The sequence below is a fragment of the Tinamus guttatus genome, unplaced genomic scaffold, assembly GCF_059628265.1.
Source record: "Tinamus guttatus ecotype Peru unplaced genomic scaffold, ASM5962826v1 Tinamus_guttatus_pri_ptg000659l, whole genome shotgun sequence".
Classification (NCBI taxonomy): domain Eukaryota; kingdom Metazoa; phylum Chordata; class Aves; order Tinamiformes; family Tinamidae; genus Tinamus; species Tinamus guttatus.
The window spans coordinates 440,682-455,430 of record NW_028289193.1 but is presented as its reverse complement, the minus strand read 5'-3'; the positions used below and the strand labels follow the sequence as shown (position 1 = coordinate 455,430).

General features: G+C 37.0%; 1 protein-coding gene across 3 annotated transcripts in view; it reads left to right on the top strand.

Moving 5' to 3' along the window:
* SNTG1 (syntrophin gamma 1) overlaps positions 1 to 14,749 on the top strand; it is a 301,850-nt gene that overhangs the window by 237,403 nt on the left and 49,698 nt on the right. For all 3 annotated transcript variants that reach the window (XM_088536360.1, XM_088536359.1, XM_088536357.1), the window contains exon 12: positions 5,032 to 5,070. In XM_088536360.1, the coding sequence (XP_088392486.1) occupies positions 5,032 to 5,070 (39 nt within the window). The remainder of the gene's footprint in view (positions 1 to 5,031; positions 5,071 to 14,749) is intronic.

The window sequence follows — 14,749 nt, the reverse complement described above, 5'->3', positions numbered from 1 at the left end:
AATATGCGGACTCAGAGTTACAGTGCAGCTAGCCATTTTTCCTTCTATAATATTCATTCATAATTGATAATAAATTTATGTAAATTCTTAATATAAAAATCTTTTCCTTTCGTATCTCAATTCACCTCGCCAGAAGGAATTATTTGTAAGCTTTTTTTTTTTCCTGAAACTTATTTGCCGCTTACGGAAAGTGCAGGTCCTTTGCATGCTTTGTACAGCCGGCTGATCCAAGGGCAGTTAGCACAGTAATTCAACAGACACTTGTCTCAGTCACAGAGCTGCTTTTCACACTAGACCTCAAGACTGGTTAAGGTCTTTCTCTACTTGTATGTAGGAATAAAATGAAAAAGATTAGTTCAAGTTTGATTAGAATGATGTATAAGAACTTCAAATGTCAATAACGAACTGGTTCAAATATCCGTGACAACTATTTTTGCATGTCTGTGACAGCAAAAGTTACAATTCCCGTGGTCATTGCAGACACCTGATACTCTAGTGCTTCCATTAGTTGCTGAGGGATTTCCTGAATCGGGCCTATGGTGTCGTAATCATCCTGGCCTCCTCAAATTCAGCTGATCTCTTTTTGTCACAATTTATATTTTTGAATCTAGAAAAGATTTGGCAACATTATAAAATAAGTTGAAACATCTATTGTCTTGTTTCTCACTTTTATTCTCTTTTAGAAAGCAGTGAGAATGTGTCAGCCTGCAGGATCTGCTCAGAGCAGACTCTGAACCGGAGGTCGTGTTTAGGCGTAGGCGTTATTCGGTGCTGGATCCAACCTTTTGCCACCTCAGCAGACCTCACGTGGCTGTGCTACCAGGCGCTGCCAGCTGTTCTAGATAACAAGGCTCTCTTCCAAATACATGTTCACATATTCTCTTTCCTCCTCATGGAACTTTACACTGAGTTCATTCAGGCTGAATTCATTTGGTCTTGGGAAAAATTTCAGGCATGAAAATACTGGAGGACAGGGCAGTGTTTCCAGCTTCCCAATCTAGCAAACCTTTCTATTGTTTATCAGGTAAAATCTGCTAATGGGTGACAGAGAAAGGCTTCATCTCTGCGTGTCAGGAAGCAGGAATAAAATTTGCATGGAATTATTCTCCAGAATATATTGTCAGATCCCTTGGCAGATTGTAGATTATACAAATTTCCAGTCTAGGTTCTAAAATCTACTGCAGCTTGTAAGACCAGCACCAAGAGGTTCTAAAGGAGGTCTACAGGCAGTATATATTTCATGTGAAGTATTTTTTACCCACTGATTCAGGTTTCCTTCAGGTCTTCTCTAACTTACTGCTGTTGTCAATTCACAAGCACTCTTAAATAAGTAAGTTTTACAACCTCACTACAACTTACTCTTACATTGTAAATTGCCACATGAGCCCTCTAACATCAGAACCTTATAAACTCTGAATATTTTCAAGCTATTTATTATTAATTTTCAATTTCCTCATAAGCATAATTACACAAAAAGGGTGGATTAATATTTTTTTTTTCCAAATTACTCCAAAGTGTTATGATCTCACTACCTGTTTGCAGTCGCCTAGCATCCCAATGGTGTGAGCTCTTTAGGTGCGTTAGTATGTGAGATAATGTTAAAAACTCCTTAATGAATTTACATTCTTGTCAAACTATTATATTTTAATTAACTTCTAATTAATATAAATGAGCCGATATGAAATGCATAAAACTGATAAAGAAGGCTGCAAAGTCTAAATTGTTCAGGGAAATATGTGGCCAGCATAAATTAAAATAATAAAGGATTCTTTTTTGAATTGGAAAATTTCTTATGAAGAAGGAAACCAGCGAAGTCTTGAGAGCTACAGGCTGCAAGGAAAAGGTAGCACAAATGACACGTGAAACCGAAGGGCAGTTGAGCTGCCATCGAGTCAACCACATGGCACTTGTCTGGGCAACCAACAGGGCTAGCGCGGCTTGCTGCGGGCCACCTGGAACACCTGGACCCCACTGCAGGTGGAGTGTCTGTCTTGAGGGTCTCCTTGGAACTGTGAACCTCGAGTTTAGAACATGGTTCTTCAGAAAGCAGAGGTGTTTCCAAATATATGACTACTACTACTTATTTATTTATTTTTAATTAGGAAAAATTGAAAGCAGTGTCCTTATCTCTAGGTCCTACTTCCCTTAAGATTTCTTGGGGCTCTGTGTACTCACTGAAAGACACATTTCCTAATCTTCTCTTGGGGATCCTGTGATTACATTGGAATAGCAAATTTCATTAAAATAAATATGTAGAAAAGGTCAGACAAACCCATAATAAATAGCAGTTTTGAGATAATGCTTTAAAATCCTCTTATGAGAACTTGTAATGATATTTACTTAAAGAAAGTCTGAAATAGCAGCTCTCAGAAGAGTGAACAATTCCATTCATTTTCAGCTGAATGCAGAAGTTTAAAATGTTTTTTTGCTGGGCTTAATCAGATGCATTCCAGCAGAGGACAGCAAAGACTGGGAACAGTTCCCATGAACACATATGGAGGGTGGTTCCACCAGCCTCGTCATTCTGCGGGATCAAGGCAATAAAAGACAAAAGTTGTGACTGTTGTGTAAGCATGAAACTGAGCCCTGAGCTGGCCCTGCTCAGGAGGGACCTACCCCGTGCTGCCATTGCCTTGTTTCTTCTGCAGATCAATGAGCTTTCCTAATGTTCACCACTGTGGAAACTGTCCATATATGTGAACATCGGGTGCACAAAATTAACTGAATTGTGGCCGTGGTTCGTTCTTTTCCTAGCATCACTTTATGTCATCTCCCTTGGTAGTGCCATTTATGGCCATGATGTCCTAGTGTGTTTGCTCAGGTGGGCAAATTTTTGCAATACAGCTAGCCACATAGTTTCATACCCCCATCACAAATTAATTGTGCTTCAAACCAGTCTTCTAAGAGCTCCCGCTAAACCCCTCGCACGCCTCATCTCCTGTCAACATCACCCGCCTGTTTGCTGGTCAGATGCAACGTGCTGCAGTCACCTCATTCGTGACCCTTTCTGCTTGCTCCCATGTTTACGCAATCACAAAATCCCACAGCTACGTTCGCTACAGAATTCTTAGATATTTTGTCTTAAAATATGTTCATGGGAGCTGTATCAGAGTAGAGTTTAACCCCTCAGCTCCTGCTCTTCTAAAGCTAAAACAGAAGCAGTTAGTTCTTGTTAGCATCAGATGAGCTTTCCTGATGTTTCCTGTATCTTCCTGGCAGAATTTGTTTTCTGTCTTCTCCTTTTGACCTCTCTTGTGACTCTCCTGATTCTTTACTACTTTTATGGTAGGAACCTCCCTCTAATGAGTTTCGTAAGAATTGATTTTCTTTCTTAGTGCAATATCTGTCAAGGTGTTTAATTTAAAAATATTACGTGCCTACGTGTTTGTTGGTTTATACTTCAGTGTATCATACATCTGTCTTCTGTTTGTTAATCACCTGGAAACCAAGAATTTTACTCATTTGGCATCCGTTACACAGTGCTGTGTGCTATTATTGTGCTTAATAAATAATAACACTAGCATGAATGGAGTGGGAATGGATTACCAAAGGAGGATTTCTCTTTTAGAAAATGTTCTGTCTCAAGTAGTAGAAGATATTCTTTGCTGTTTTATTTTATTTTTTTTAAAGTTTGCCTTTATATTTTCATTCCTTTGTGTCTGCATCTTCTGTGGATTAAATTTTACTTAGTCTGTTTTGCAACATGTCAGGAAGAAGAATTTTTGCTAATGCTTTCCTGCCAATATTCACAGGACAATGAATCGTTTAATTTTAAATGTTTATGAGGTTTGCTCCATAATTGTAGGGGTTTTTTTTGTTTTTTGTTGGTTTGTTTGTTTGTAAGTATAATACCCAATATCAATATAAGTAAATCAACACCTGGTCAACGTTTAGTGGTTCTTGAATGAATCATGTTTTATAAATATTAGTTCCAGATAGGACAAAACCTTTGTTATGTCACTTGCAAATTTATACCGTAATCAAAAATAATGTACGTTAAGCCAGACCTTAGAAATCATCCTCATATTACCTGAAATATAACAATGGCTGTTCTAATTCTGCAGAGTTGCAACAGCTAAAACAGACAGGAAACATAGGTGCTTAAATCTTACTCTCAAAAATGAACTGGGAATTTGTGAATGAAAAAATGAGAATTATATGGTGCATTTACATTTCCCAGGCATGTCTGAAACTATAAAAGGTTCCTAATGTACTTCAGGACTGTAAAAAATTTCAATCTCTCTAAGTGGAGTAAACAGAAATGCATTCTTTGAAATATCATAGTATTTCATATGTGACTCCATCTTGCCTTTCAGTATTTCAGTTTTTTTTTGAAAAATAAAATCTCTTTTCCTTGACAATGTTATTTTGTAAGTTAAATTTTTCACAGTACTGGCTGTAGTCTTTATTGGGTATAAGAGAATACGCAATTGTGACAAGGATTTTAAAAGTATGTACTAGTACTGACTGGATTTTATCATACTAGAGTATTTCATGCATTTCATTTCATTTTAGGAACAAATCTCCAAAGCCCTGAAATCTTCACATACAAAATCTTTACATCACACAAACTATGTTTTTTACCCATCTTCTGAGAAATTGCATAAGATAGTTGGTGTCTGCTGAAATGTGGATTTATTGTAGTTTACAAATTTGTCCACAGAGCATCCTGGCTCTGCTAATGCTTCCTCTTAATTTACACCATGAGGGAAGGATGAAACTGAAGCTGATTGATAACACGTGTGTGAAAGGGAGCTGGAAGTGTTCTTATGGATTATGGAATCGGGATGTGTGTGAAAGCCAACCTGAACCCCGAGCTGCTCTGGCCAGGGAGAACTGTCCTTTGGTCGTGGAGCTGTGGGATGTCCGTGGAAACCCACGGACGGGTCCGTGTCCGTGTCCGTGTGAGGAGGGGACAAGGGCTTGTCATTGCTGTACGGGCTGGCAATCACCGGGTCTCTAACATTTAATGCTTGTTATTCTAGTAACTAAGCATATTTATTAATCTTTCCTTTTTATTCATTTTCATAGATAAAAAAAATCAACAGGAATTTTCCCGTAAACCAGCAGGTAAGAAAAATAAACTTTTGAGAGGTTTAATTTATGATTCTCATTTAATCTGTATTGGAACTGCCGGTGCATTTTTCTAGCTGAGGACTTCTGTGTAGGTTTTCTTCACGGAGCTACGCTACCTCCAAAGCAGCAATTGCTTTTCCACATGCAAATGGGAACAGGGTTTTCCGTTACAATAAGCTCATGCCTAATTTTTTTCAAGTTAAACTAAGTTATTTACTGGCACTAACTTATGTTTGCGCTCATCTACTTTAATATAAAAGGGAGAATGAGACTTATGCTTTAAAGATGTAACCACTATTCATGCTTTGTTTTAGGGTTTTCATTTTTAGAGGAAGCTATGAAATGTCATTACATTGAAATTGAACAAAGTAGACAATTAATTTTGTCTATGATGATTATTCCAAACTTTAAACATATTATCTGTTTATGATGAAGAGGTTTCAGTGTCTTGTTGTATGCCATATGGAAAAAACTTAGTCATCTTGTTCAATATAAAAGCAGAAATACAACAAATTCTGGCAGAGCTCTTACATGCAAACATAGACTCATAAACAACTATATTGCACAAGAAGATAGTAGGTGTATAAAAGTATATAATAGGAGCTTTTATATGTGATACATATGCACTGATATATACATATATATGTTTATGTATACATGTTTATGTACATATATTTTTGTTTTTTAATTGGCAGTTAAAGGTAAAAGGAGGAGGGTATTGTCAAATTAGAGTACAGAATCCAATCCTATTGGAATTCCTATGGAAGTGTATTCTTGATTAAAGCAGAAATTATTGTGAAATGATGGGTGGACCGATAGCGAGGGAACAAATGAACCTCCATAGATGTGGGAGCATCTACAGCTGTCACGTTGTTAGCTAAACATCTCGAGGGTGGTAGTAAAACAGAAAGAGAAGAAGTGATTAGAAGAGTTTCTTGTTACACACAGCATAGCAGCTTTGGTTAAAGGCAATAGTGTAAAATTACTTTTGTCTGAGATTTTATTGGAACATGCTGGGAATTGACAGTTCAAATGTGAGAGCAGTGATAAAAAAGTGATAATTATATAGAAACCATGGCAGTTTCTAGCTGTTTTGAGAATGGTGTTAATATGTCTAATAATGGTTAAGAAAGCGGTGCAAAAAAATGGTGTAAAAAGAACATACAGACATGGTGTTTTTAGGGAAGGCTGTGGGAGGAGAGGAGAATAAAACTTGCATGAGCTGACGAGGGCGAAAGGAACACTTAGCGATTAAGATGTGAAATTAAATATTGGCAACATTTTGAATTAAACTGTGTTTTCTCTGTGTGTGGGCTACCTGTAGTACCATCTAATAGAATAACAGAAAATAGCTGAAAAACATAATAATTCAGTACTAGAAACAAAATGCACAATCAATAACAAACATAGGGCTTGCTTTATCGTAGACGGAATGTCATAATCCCGGAGGAAAAAGGCTGGGAGCTCTTGGCAATGAGGCTGGAACGGAGGATCCCGGGGCTGCAGCTGCGGTGGCCGGTGCCGTGCCGGGCGGGAAGCAGGGGGGTCTCCTTCCCGGGAGCCCCTCGCTGCCGTTCCCGGGAGCACGGCGATCCCAGCGCCCGGGACAGCCATCCCTGGGTGGGAACGGGTGGGAATGGGGAGCGCGGCCCTCCTGCCGGCCGAAGGATGGGCCCATCCTCAGCAAAGGGCAGCGTGTGCGGGAACGCCGGCACCCGGCTGCGCTCGTGGAGCACCAGGAGTTTGCAGGGAGCAGACCCCAGCCCCAGGCACACTCTGTAGCTGCCAGGGGAGTCACTGCCGTGACAGTCCGCTTCACAAAACCTGATTCTTGCACTGCTGCCAGCTACTTGAGGATATTGCTGTGCATTAAGTTGCTATTTGTGACTTACGTGGATATGGTATAGACTGACTGTCCTGCCATGGAGAAATTCTTCAATCTGTTTTAGCTACGCAATGAAACTCTCAGTTTAGGTTTAAATCTTAGTCTTACCTTCAGCTCTATCCCGACATTTAGAATATGTTTGCTAAAATGCAGCTGGGAAAGTTTTTCTTTCTGATTACACTTTTAACTTATTTTAGTCAGTTTGCCAGCAACAAAAAGCAAATTCAATGCCTGGCAAAAAACAGACAACGGCCTTTCCATGTTATTGAATTCTGGCTGTGTTAACATAGATTTTCACAGATGGTAAAAATATCCTCATGCTTCTATACGGCACAGACAAAAAATGAAAATAAGCAAAGAATCTGGACAGATTGATTACAATGTGTGATATAACAAATACATAATACAGGAAAATAACTAAGATTAAATAAAGATGAGACAACTATTCATTAATTATTTCTCAGTTCTATTGTGTCAATGAGATATTGCCATATTTTCTTTCAAGGTCTCAGCATCCTGCTAAGGGAATACCTTGGTGTTTTAAGTTGATCACTTAAGCAGCTGCTGAAAATTCCACAAGGTGTCCAAATATACTGTTTAACCTATGATTCTTTCTTAAAATCCTGTTTCTAAAAGTTAATCTACTCTGGCTGTATGTTAGACACAGAAAGCCAAAATAGCACAGCAGGCAGTGAGGCACATGAACGTGTCGGAATGCTCTGTCTTCACACAACCCTTAGTTTTGTATTTGCAGGGTTATCAGGTACTTTGGGCATCTCTTTCAGGAAGAGAACGTTTACTCCCCTAAACCCACTTGGAAAAGTTTTCTTTTCCAAGGAATGACAAATATCTTAACACGAGGTGTTGCTGTTGATACTGCGTACATTTTTTTCCCACAGGGAAGAACATGTACATTAGCAAAAGAGGCTTTCTGTCCATCTCAAGTTTTGCAAAATATTTTTCTATATGTTTTTCTAATGCCTCCCTCCTAATGCAGTGACTCAGATTCACACCCGTATCGCTGTTTTCTCAGCTCAAAAGATGGTTCTGCACATTCTGCATTTCCTCCCGTGTCTGTACGTGTTGTCTGCTCACTCACTCACCCTCATGGGGAGCTGATTACCTCCAAGAGAGATTGGAGCCTCAAGGCAGAGCAAAGGATTTTAAACTTTCCTTTCTTATACTAAATCTCTCATTTTTATTTAGAATTCAGCATTGAGAATTGTAATACCAGTATTTTGTAGACATATTTATGTTTCATTTGAAGTTTATAAGTACGCATAGAAATTTCCGTTTTATTTTACCTTTTCTCTTTGGGGCTCCATCTGCACCTGCTCCATCTGTAATATGGAGATAGTGATATTTAACAAAATCATTTATAGACACAGTTTAAAAGTGCTACTGTTTTAATACCAGAAACGGGAGCTTTGTTATTATAGCATAAAGTTCTGTATGTAGGCAGGATGTCGGCTTAATCTTTGATCTTAAAACACTAATTTGGGGTTTTAGCTTTTCCTAATAGCCTTTTTTGGGAGATTTTTATAAAATATTCATGAATATAAAATATTTGTAAAATATTAGACACTATTTCATCACATTATAATATTAATAATCTTCTAAGGAGGATTGCATAAATTTTGTTCAGTCTCATACTCATGACTTTTAAAAATACAACACAAAAAATATATTATTTTTTATCTTATGCAGTTAGATTGTGATTTACCGATCATTTCATGAAACTCTGTACTTCATTTGGGGGCAGTTCTATGATTTATGGGATGTATCCCTCTATAAAAACATATGATGCTTAGACACTTTGCTTAAAAAATAAAGGCAGAGTAAGAGAGCTCTGATGTTGTTGCAAAAAAAGTCCCAAATCCATGGCAATGAATACTGAGAGATGCCGGAGACTTGCTGACTGCTGGCAGGGTTCATCCCGCTTTTGAAGAATAGCGAAGTGCAGGATGAATGGAACAATGTTGTGAACTCTGCTGCTGACTCCCAGAGGGCTTAGGCGTATGGCAATGGAGGATCCTTCGGGATGGCCTAGATTCACTTTTGTCACCAGGTAAATGAAAACAAGCTTTATTCTAACGAAACAAAGAATTAGAATCATGATAAAAAATGAGTTGAGAAGGAAAAAGAAAACGGTGTTATCTGGAATATACTGAGTATCGTGCTGTTGATCTGATCATCTGCTGGGTTTTTTGACAGCAGCTTTCCTGTTTTCCTGTGTGTTGCTGCCTGCCAGAGTGGGGCTGCATTCTGGGTATGTTTCTCCAGCCGGTTGTACTTACATACCACTGTTTGCAAATTAATCTTTAAAGCAGTTCCAGAACAGCCCTGCATCTCCTTATTTCACCATAATTAGTTTAGTAAGATTTTCATCTACTTTAAGTACATGCAAGAATGAAAGTTATACATGATTAACTTCAGTCTTTTCCATGCCAGATTTTCTACTCTGTTTAGGAAGTCAATTAAATTATAAGTACTTCCTACTCAGCTTTCCCATATGGCATGATTTACATTATGAAGCTCTTCTGATGTTCAGAATAGCTCACAAATTAGAGGAATGAGACTACCAACAAGACTATATTGTTGGTTTCTGCAGAGACTGCATCTATCAGACTATAGATGCATGTGAGCAGCTGGTTTTTATCATTTATATTCTGTTCTTAACTGACTTCCCGCCTTGTCTTCCCCTTCCTTCTCAATCTCCACAGACTATCAGAGTCTTCTCACAAGTTATAGTCATTTTTATCCCAATTAATGACTGAGAAAGAATAGCAGGATCCATCTTTTCACGTCTCAGTATCTGCTTATAAGCAGTAGAGGAGTCCTGCTGTTCCCAGAGCTGAGTGCCATACCTGACAGAAATCCGTGGTTAAAATTCTTTTACAGATGTTTTTAGGATGAAAATATGTAGTGAGAAGTTTGATATGCCATTGCATTAAACGTTAGGGGAGATTTAAAATGGGCAGGTTTAGAAAATCCTGGACTACTACAAATGTATTGTGAATATGCACTGTGATGTGGTACCCTGTGTATAGTGTGGCACTGTAAGAAGAATAAAATAATACTAAGGGTGGCTTACAAGGAACAGTATGCCGTGCATATTTTAAAATACATTCTGACACAGATATGACTGCCTTAATCAAGCAACAAAATCAAAACTCATAGAATCAGAAAATAACTTAGATTTGGACAAGATAATGTAGGTCATTGCTGTGGTTAAAAACCCTGGCCAACCCAGATCAATCCGATTGCTTAGGACACTGTCCAGTCAACTTGTAAGTATTTTTGGGAATGGAGATTTCATAATATCTGTAGCTACTAAACTGACTACTGAAAGCATTAAGTGTGTTTATATGCAATTTCTTTCACATAATGCCACAAGGTAGATGTACTGAATAGCTGTCTTTTTGAAGACCTTGCAGGTTATATATTGCAGAATTCATTTTCAGAATATTAATTTATTTTTATAAAAGAAATATTCATTTATTTTTCAGATTAGCTCTAGCACTAGTGAAAAATGAATATTTTGGGTATAATTTTTTTCAAATACTGTAAGTTTTATCCATGCAAGCGTTAGTTTCTAGAAATAGTCTTCAAGGCCATAAGACTGAAAAACCTATGGCTTGCACAATACTCTAAGATGTGACATATGGCTAAGGAATATGATAGGAATATAAATACAACCACTTTGATGAGATCACTTCTCTGATTCTGCGATAGTTACTGCACTGCTCATTTTTAGATCAAGTAGAATGGTTATTTTTAATGTAGAAATTGTTTAATTAATGGTATTGTCTAATGATCTGAAACTCAGTCAATTCATCAGACAAAAGATTCTTTGATGTAATTAATGAATGATATAATTGCTTTAGCAAGTAACTCGTTATTGCATTGATCATTACATTTTTATAATATCTTGATTTTTTGCCACATTATTAACTGACACAGGTAGTCTTGGCGCATGACAGATACTGTGCTCTGCTGTACTGAAAGCTTCTTAATCTGTAGGTTTTCACATTCTATATAAAATCTTTCTTGTTTTCAGGTGTTACTAAATAATCCATCAATAGATACAACTTCTGCATTATATCCCTTTTTCTTAGTAACCTTTGCTGTTCTGTGCTGATTCACACTTACTGGCAATACTGATGGCTATAAAGTAAAATAAAAAATTAAATAACTTTTTGTTTTTGTTTTAAAAGAGAAATCTATTCTCATTAATAGTTGTAAACAACTGCTGAGTAAGCCATACCCAGGAGATTAATATATCATTTATCATTGTGTTTTTGACTGGTGACAGTTAATGCTTGATAGTTTATATATACAAGCTTATTTTATGAATTCGAATTGTCTCTGATTGATAGGAATTACTTCATTATATAAATCTCTTGAGAATGTAAAACTTGAGTTCCAAATGGTGTTTTAGCTTTCTCTAATAACAAAATTTTCACCTTGATGCTCTGAGAAATTATCTGCTTCCATTATAAATTTATCATTTTCATTTCATAATAAAAAAATTCAGCTAGCCAAGAAATGAACTTTTATAGACCTTCTTTTTCCCAGCTACATAATGCAAAATCATGGCGCTGGTTGTCCCAGGAAGGAAAAATAAAACACTACTCTTGCTTCTCTTGTCACACGCTTCGTTTAAAGTAATGCATTAACTGACCATGGACTAGGAAAGCTGAAAATCAGTGTATTTGTGCAGGAAAAGGATTCTTTGGTTTCTAATGTAATTTTTGCCTTAGATTTGTATTCCAATTTCCATTATTCCAGAATTTGGAGTAAAACATGCACTATTAGTTTTCTGTTCCATGTTTGCTCCTCCGGGTAGTTTCACGTTGCGGTTGCTCCACAGCCAGTGACCGCGGCAGCGCCCGGGGACAGGAACATCCCCTGTGTCACACCCGGAGCAGCCATTTCCCTCTGCTGCTTTCACATGCATTGAACTGTGTCTCCAGAAAGGGAATACACCTTTGAGTACTGCAAAATCTGTGTTCTAAAAATATTTGCATCATATTTTGATAGTTTTTCGTAGCAATAAATAGACATATTTGATTCTTATGCCTATTACAATGCCTACTGAAGGCAGTAGTATTTTCCCTTTTCATTTCTGAAGGCATTGAGACAGGAACAAAACAATGAAATCCCAGTAAAATATCTCCTTTGAATAAATCAGTAAATACAGTTAAAATTAGATAGATGATAGACCTTAAACCTTTCACTTAGAACAGCTTTTCAGAGTGTAAATATTTTAAAATATGTTTTGCATTTCAGTTGATTTATAGACTCAGAAATTAAAATCTATCAATACATAGATTGCATTTAAAATTATGTTGACAGTTGTATGTTCTGTTGTTTGTGAGTTTGGTTTATTATTCATTATTTTTATTTTCTTGAGAAAGGCTTGAAAATAAAATTACGTCTTTAGATAGCTTTTTCCTCTTTCAATTACAAGCATTGATTTACTTTTCAAAAAAAATGAATGAGTTGCTCAAAGGCAATGTAATTCTGTTCTAAATTCGTACAATTATTTTTGGAGATTTTATTCCATATTTATTATTCTGGGAGTGTATAAGTAGCTACTGTGTTCTGAGAGCCTTGAGAAAGCCTGAAGAATAGTTTAAGCTTACAAAAGTCTCCTTTTGATGATCAGATACATCATAAAATAATGGTTTCTCACTGAAAACAGCAAAAGATGTTTTTCAAATATTAATAGCTCTTTTAAACAGCTTTTAAATATCATCATTTAAATTATAAAGAACTGAAAGTTGAAATTTGATTCCTTGGTCTTCAGCCAGTAACTATGAATTAGCATTATTCCATACAATTTTGCTTCTGGTTTAATCAGAGAATGAAGCATTTAGGTATTATGTTCTAAGGCTGAATAGTGGTATATACTTACATATCTGTACTGCTAATTCCATGAATGCTTTGAAATTCAAACTCTCAGTTGTTTAAACATATTTATAAGTCAGGTCTTGTGAAGGCACTGTTACCAGTAATAGGATTTCTGTCGTATATATTTATTTTACATTGTAAACAGTAACACGAGAGACATAGAGAAGAGCTGAACTTTGAGTGTTCCCAGTTTTTCTTGCTGTGTGAGCACTTTGAATGTCAACAGCCCGTTCTGAAGACATTTTATTTTAATATTAAACAACACTCAAAACTTCCAGCAGTCTGATCTATTACCCATCATCTGTATTTTTGTGTAATGCAGACAATTGGTTACATCTTCCCAAATTGGAGGGAGCTCAATGAGCAGAAATGTAGCATGTTTCAGCATGTTAGCAAAGCAGCCACATGGGTAGCATGATCTTCACAGCTAGATAACATAAATTGTCCAAGTTCCATTCACCAAGCCTTATCAGAGAGCAGAAAATTGATATTAAAACAGGATCTAGAATCCAGGCATTGAAATCTAAGTACCCCTGGGGAGAGCTAGGAACGATGAGCATTGCTTTCGTAAGCAGCGTATTTGCACTTGTACCTGAGCAACGTGGATGCAGAACTGCTTTTCACCCCGTGGAGACGTCAGCAGTCTGACCGGCTCTGTCCTGCCACTTGAAATGCTCTGGTTTCTTCATTCAGCTGTTTCATTAGTCTCACCTGGAGTAACAAAGATCATTGGGACAAATTGGCATTAGAAAGAAGCGGCCATAGCCTTTAGCTACATTACCTGATACAGATATTTTTTGTTTTATCCATATATGCATATATTTTAGAGCCTCAAAACTATATTACATTTACAGGGTGCACATTTAGGAAAAAAAAAAAAAGATTAATCAAAGTATAAATCCTAACTACAGTCAAGCTGGTAGCTTTAAACTGTTTATTTTCTTGCCACTTGAGTGTTAAGCTTTCTGTGTTGCTTTGTTATCTTTTAAAATCTTCAAAAAAGCAGAAATCCTATCCTCTGCTGAGGTCTACCACACTGCTTGTGCTTGTTCATTAGGTCAGAAGGTGAAAAGCTTCTGAAACGTGGACACCTTCTGACAAATAGGCAGGGAGACCTTCAATTAAGAGAGATACTAAGGTTGTGTATGAAGGGTGGTGATGACAATGCCATATATAATAAGTTTTTAGCAAAGAGCTGTATGACCTGGTCATTATGAAGGAGTTTGGATAAAGATGCTCTGTTGGGACTGTCAGGGAACATCTGAAACGTCTCAGGGCAGCTGTAGATTTGTTTGATGGCAGCGAGATGATGTCCCCTCAATGGCAACCCGGCACCAAATGAATGTGCTACACTGCTCTGAAAGTGAATTGTGAGCAGATAAACAAGGGAAGAAAGGAAATTTAATGAAATGAAGAAGGGACATTGCTCTACCTCCCACAAAAGATGTGTTGTTTCATCATCCGAATATACTCCCTATTAACCAGGAAGCTGAGCACAATGTTCAGCATTTTTTCCATGACCTAGCTAGTTTACTTGATGAGGTATTTAAAATTTACCCAGGACTAGCATGAGATATTTTTGTAAAGATCTCTTCTGCTAAATTTGCAAAAATAAATTAATGAATATTAGTGTCTAATTCAGCAGTTTGCATCCAAATTTGTCTTTGTAAAAACAGCTGCAAACAGTCTTTCCTGGAAAAAAAAAATCCTTAGCAGAGAAAAAAATGTATATTTCTAAATTCTCTACTAAGTCAAACAAATTTATGTAGTAGTGAAGTTTAAGTACATACATTTGTTCTTTGACCTAAAAAATTTGAGAAAGGCAAAAGTCCTTGGTCCAGTCCTGTTCAATTTATTCCTCAGTGACCTGGA